This window comes from Ruditapes philippinarum, unplaced genomic scaffold (assembly GCF_026571515.1).
Source record: "Ruditapes philippinarum isolate M1 unplaced genomic scaffold, ASM2657151v2 ctg1151_1_1_1_1, whole genome shotgun sequence".
Classification (NCBI taxonomy): Eukaryota; Metazoa; Mollusca; class Bivalvia; order Venerida; family Veneridae; genus Ruditapes; species Ruditapes philippinarum.
The window spans coordinates 66906-72918 of NW_026860326.1; the positions used below are offsets into that span (position 1 = coordinate 66906).

The window sequence follows — 6013 nt, forward strand, 5'->3', positions numbered from 1 at the left end:
ATGCATGTAATCTATCTGATATTTGATACCTCACGTTCTTCTTGACTAGATTTTGACCGTGGAATGATGTAAGCAGGGCTTAATGCTCTTGATTGAAAATTCAATAGTGGATTTGTAATTTTGTAGCCTAAATAACATTCTTTCAAGACATTCTTTCTTTGCTGGAGGTTTGTGTGTTGACTTGGAAATGTTGACTAGCAGTTTTTGATTTGTAATTCTTGTTTTTCTTTCTAGTCAAATGGAAAATCTTTTCTTGTTAATTTTCTTACAGGTTCCGAAATTATTGAATCATTTGGAAAGAATTTGAGCAGCAAATTTAAAGTTGTAAGAAAGATTTATATTTGTCAAATTTTTTTTTCTTTTTTTTTTGTCTTTATTTTTTATCATGTGGTATCAGTCCATTTGTAGGGAGGGTATGACAACTAAATGTGATAGTTGTCTTGCAGAATCCATTTTTGTTCAGCGTTAGGTTTTTGTCTCTTAGGCGTTGTACAACTTTAGGCAGCGTGGAGTCACGTTGTTCGTTTGTTGTGCCATATACTTATATATCATACAAAATAGTTTTGCAGTTCGGTATCTCTCGAAGTGTATGTTGTATTATGCGTTGGTATACTTCTGAAGCACAGGACATTCTAAATATAAGTCGTCGACACGATATACATGTATTCCATCGTTTGTGACAAATGTTTTTTTCCCTTGATTTTGATCGAGATCTATCTGATGATACCGCATGTTAACATCTAGTTTAGTGAAGGATTTGGCTTCACTAAGTTCTTCTAGTTATTCGTAAATGCACCATGTTCTACTGCTGTATTTGCTTACCTCATGTCTGCGCAAATTCTTATGTCGCCATTGCTTTTAAGTGTAATTACCAGGGGTGACATCCAGGCAGTACAACCTTTAACATTTAACATTAGAATCTACAAGTTTTATTCTTTAAACAGGTATTCAGTGATTTGGCTGTGCAATAATGCACTAACTTTTTATTGAGAATATCATCCTGGAAGCCCTTATTAAGTAACAGTCATTTAGTATGTTCCAAATTCTTAATTCAAGGATGTTTGTAACTCTAGAAATGGAAAAAATGTGTAGCAGTTCACTTGCTTTCACCTATTTTGTCAGATTTGCATCATAACATAGTATTTATATTTAGAAATCATTTGTAATTTATCTGTACACTTAAATAGAAAGAATATCGGAGACATTAGTATAGAAATATGGGACTACTGGACTAAGTATAAATCTAAAGTGTTAAAAAAACCTGCATCGTCAAAGAAATATTGTGCCTAGAAAATTAGCTTGTCCTAAAGAAATTGAATGAAACCTAAAGGTAAGGAGTAAATTCGCTATTTTTTAAGAATAAAATCACTTAGATATGACAACTATTTATTAAACAAATAATGATTAAAATGTCGTCTTCTCTTTATTTAATGAAGGTAGCGTAAAAAAATCATAAAATTATTAGAATAGAAATAACAAAATTGGCACAATGTCGTATATTAAAGTATAATTGCATGAGATAATAGGAATTAAGACTATAATTATTATTATCATGCCCGGACTAAGCTGATTTCCAACTGACATTTTAAGTCGCTGATACATGGAATTAAAACTTTAAACAATGCTCAGGATAAACAAGCTCATAAATGTGTCGCGCTCATTTTTAATAAATAAATATTATATTTGCACACAATTTTGTTTGTCATATAAATCTTTGTGCGTTTTATTTCGTCCAGACTATTGAACAGCATCGCATTATAAATAATTTGCACCTGGTGAAGTACTCTTTTAACAATGGATTTCAGTTATATTGTTTATTATGAGCATTTGTATGTTTTTATGAGCCATAATATCTGCAAAAAACCGGCGAAAATAAACATCAGTAATTTAGATAAATTACATAAAAACTACTCATTCAATAGTTTCCTTTTATCATTACGTTGGTCAAAATAATAAAAAAACTTAGAATAAGATCTTTTATTCTGATTATTAAATCTATAACTACAAACATACATGTCAAGCAAGAAGAGATATACTAAAAAGCATCACAAGTAAAAAAACGTTTAACTTAAATATGAAAATTATTTGTTATGTAATATTTTTTACAACTTATTTCATATCGTTTCACTGACCTCTATAATATACATGTTACACATAATCATTTTGATACTAAAAGAACACGACCGCTGCTCATGTTATGGCTCTACAGAAATATTCTGCCCTGGTAGTTTCACACGGCCTAAATGGAGTAAAGCATGACTCTGTTTAAGGATATTAAGATTGTCCGCATACATATATACAGTGTAAGGCGAATCCTATTCCAAAGCAAGCGTAATACAACCAGACCACCCCGGATAACACTGATAAAGGGTCGAGACACATTTGTTATGCATATATGCCAGATTTTAAAGCAGGTAATTTCAATGATACATGTACAAAGAAGTAGCACAAACATGACATATGCCTCACACACATGCTGATCTAGGAGTGAAACTGCATTATGTTGCTAGAAAATAATTTTGAAAGGAATAACAATTCATGCATACTTTGTAAATGTGTATGCCTTGAAGCTAGCCAAATCGGAAAATTGACAGTTTTAGGATAATAATTTTTAAATCCTTATCTAAGCACGACCTATTAACACCGCACGAAATCTGATCTAACTCTTTACAGTTGGCATTGCAACTACAATACTAAATGTATAAATCGTTATTTAGTAAAAGTTAAGAATTTATTTGACTTTGGGCAAGGTTCTCGTATAAGAAATGTAATGCAGCATTTCAAAGCCAATCTATTAAAAATAATGCATTAAATTTACTGTTTGAGAAAAGCATAATTAGATAGATGATTGTTTCTAACAATAAGACTCAAGTTCAGATCTACTAATGTTAGCATTATAGCATTAATTAGGATCTGTTTTTCATCCGAATAATGTTTCTAACTACTTCAACGAAAGGAGATGTGGCTAAACATAATAATATACCCCCGAACGGAAATCATCTTTCACAAATATCAATAAACTGTCACATGGCAGATATGGTTTAATAGTTAAACTCATTAAATTAGATAATAACGCCTACTTTGCATATTGTAATTTTCATACATAATTGGGTTGTTAAGCTTGATTACACGTCTATAAGTATTTGGTCATTTTAATGCACAGATAGTTAGAGTTTAGATTTGAATTAACAAAAATGTAAACATTTTAGACATGCAGGAACGTAGTTTTTGTAGAAATCGTCTTCGATATGCTTTTAAAGTCGATTTATTGTACGTTTAGTCATTTCATCAACTTCCTCTATAGTAGGACATCCCTTTTCCATCTTATCAGCTACCTCCCTTATTGCTTTAGCAGAGTCGGGAATCTTTCCTTTTCCAACATCTACAGCAGAGGTGACAAGAGTGTGCAAGTCAATCGGAAGTAAAAGTATTCCGACCACACCACCAGCGATATGAGCACCACGTGCAGCCGTTCCTGCAACACGGAATAACGTCTTGCCAGCGTTAGATGCATCTCCCGCTAAACTTCCCGAAAGCTTCAAACTGTTAATGATGGTTTTCCCGACAACAGACCAGCTAGCGTTCACAGCTGTAGATGCACATCCCTGTGTAAGTTTCCCCCAAAAGCGTACCCATTCCGGTATTGTTCTATCAATGTCTTCAGTGCCTTGCGAAAGTTCGATACATTTCATTTTTATTTTGTCTGATTGCTCGTTATACTTTTTTATAGCCTCTTCCGCAGCTTTGGTTTTAGTTGACGACTTAACAAGGTTTACAACAGACGCAGCACCTGTTGTCACACCGCCTGCTCCTGCGACTACCCCACCTACATGTATATGTTAAAGTAAATAAAAGATTTTACATCTAAAAAATGATATGGGTTTTTGACTCTCAAAAGATTGAAATATGAAATGCATTTAGATATTTTCGACTGAAATGAATGAAAACGAGGCTGCATGAGTGCAATATGGACAATAAATTGCCTTTGTTGAATCTGGAAATGAAGACAAAGATAAAATTGGATGAAATAATGATTGTTAATGGAACATCACTTGCTGCATACGCTGACAGTGCAAATAATATGTAGGTACACTGATAAGATACGTAAACTAGCCACTGGTTGTTGTCTCTTTTTACAAAACCAATCGTTTTGTTATTTGATATCAAACATATGAATATTGATGAATTATTTACCTGCAATGGTTAAAATCAGTGATGTGCCGAACGTGACAAAAGAGAGACCAAAGCCAACAATAGCTACAACTCCACCAGCAATAGAAGCTGCAGAACCTCCTATTTTAGCCTTGGACGTTTCTGAAAGAAGATACATGGACATAACAGCTACGAAATGTAGAACGTATAGAATGTGAATCCATAGATGTGTGCATTATCTTTTACATTTTTATTTTTTGAAACAAAACAAGCTTAAACTCATGCTTAATTGTGTTGTTAAATGTTTTATTTTTCATTTCGAGTGCTGTATTTTGTTTGATACAACATGCAATATCGTTAAGAATGCACTTTTATATAACAATGAAATATAACCATCAACTTATTTATCAATGCATACTGCATATTACGAGCCTTTTTTATTTGTCTTATAATGTTTACATAAAATATATTTACAGGCAGATCACAATGATTTAGAAATGAACCAACTTTTAAACAGGTCTTCGATTTCGTCAGCCAGTTCTCGGAGACACTTAATACTTTCTTTGGTATCTTTAATCCATAAGACAATGTCATCTCGCATTTCTTTCAAAGTTTCCCTCGTTATTTTCTCCGTTTCTTTTTGTTGACCGCCATATCCTCGACTTTGTTTAACAAATTTACTTGTTACTTTAGTACTAGAATTTTCTTTAATATATTCCTTGTATACAATACTTGCATCTCCGGGAGATTCATTTCCATCCAATATAGTGACTTTCATCGCACCGATCGGAGAGCTCATATCTATTATTTTGTGTATTGTTGCAATTTTGTATTGTCACAACTGAAGAGTGTATAACAATATTGCGAGCTTTCTTATAAACTCTTGAAGCTGTTTAAGATTGCACACCTTTTTACATCTTATTTATGTTTTCTCGATTATTGCTCGATTGCTTTGAAGTGGAAAGCGTGGGTAGGACATAATGATATGGAATGTTTTTTTCCATAGTAAAACTGTTTAAATAAAGGGACAAAAAAGACCAATTCTTATGCTGTTGAATTGTCTAATATATCAAAATCATTAAGATTATGCAATAAATTTCAGCAAAGCATGTCATTTGCAGGACAGACATCAATAGACTAGCACTTCATATTGATACAAAACCTTGACAGAAATTTCCTGTTATTGTAAAGTTAAAATTTAATCCACACAGTTACTTCTGTCCATGAATTAAAGTTCTACTTTAAAATATTGTAAAAAATATCGTATAAAAGCCGTCATTTGATTTATTTGCTTACTTTTTACGAAAATGAAACGTATTGCCCTTCAGTGAGAAATTCTTCAACAAAAATGTTTTTTTACCTTTGCTAGGCAATATTTGATTGTTATCAAATCTATAAATAAGCGTTCCCACCTGTTATCACTATCTGCTCCCTTCTGATTATTACTATAAGTACAATTGTATCATAGTTTGGAGACATTTCTGTTGAAAATGTGTCAGGGTTAAATCGTATACATATACATGCACAGTGCGTTAACTGGAGTGCGGGTATTAGTTACCCGCACTCCAGAGCATGCCCATTGATTGGCTCATTTTTGCTGGGGTTTACATATTGTGACGGCAGAGAAAGAGAAAGCGACAGAAATGTCATATTCAGATGTTCGTTCATTGGTTCATTTTTGCCGGGGTTTCATATTGTGACAACAGGGAACGTGCTTTTATGTTTGACTATGATACAAAAGAGAAAGAACACCAAAAACACTCGGCAATCTGATTAATACTCGGGGGCTACGCCCCCTCGTACAAATCAGATAGCCTCGTGTTTCGGTGCTCTTTCTATTACTTTGCTGATTATGACTGTA

The 6013-nt window shown here is 33.1% G+C and overlaps 1 protein-coding gene across 1 annotated transcript; it reads right to left on the bottom strand.

Annotated features, from left to right (window-relative positions):
* Positions 1–2039: 2039 nt before the first annotated feature.
* On the bottom strand, positions 2040–5066 carry LOC132759662 (apolipoprotein L1-like). Its single transcript, XM_060751472.1, has 3 exons — positions 4660–5066; positions 4195–4314; positions 2040–3826 (listed from the first exon to the last, which is right to left on the bottom strand). The coding sequence occupies exons 1-3, from the start codon at positions 4949–4951 to the stop codon at positions 3255–3257; spliced, it is 984 nt and encodes a 327-aa protein (XP_060607455.1). The 5' UTR covers positions 4952–5066; the 3' UTR covers positions 2040–3254.
* Between the last annotated feature and the right edge of the window lie 947 nt (positions 5067–6013).

Excerpts from the sequence above, each read along its gene's own strand:
- LOC132759662 (XM_060751472.1), bottom strand. The coding sequence starts at position 4,951 with ATGAGCTCTCCGATCGGTGCGATGAAAGTCACTATATTGGATGGAAAT. Across the intron at positions 4,315-4,659 it reads AATCGAAGACCTGTTTAAAA|AAACGTCCAAGGCTAAAATA; the intron begins GTTGGTTCATTT and ends ATCTTCTTTCAG. Across the intron at positions 3,827-4,194 it reads ACTGATTTTAACCATTGCAG|GTGGGGTAGTCGCAGGAGCA; the intron begins GTAAATAATTCA and ends ATATACATGTAG.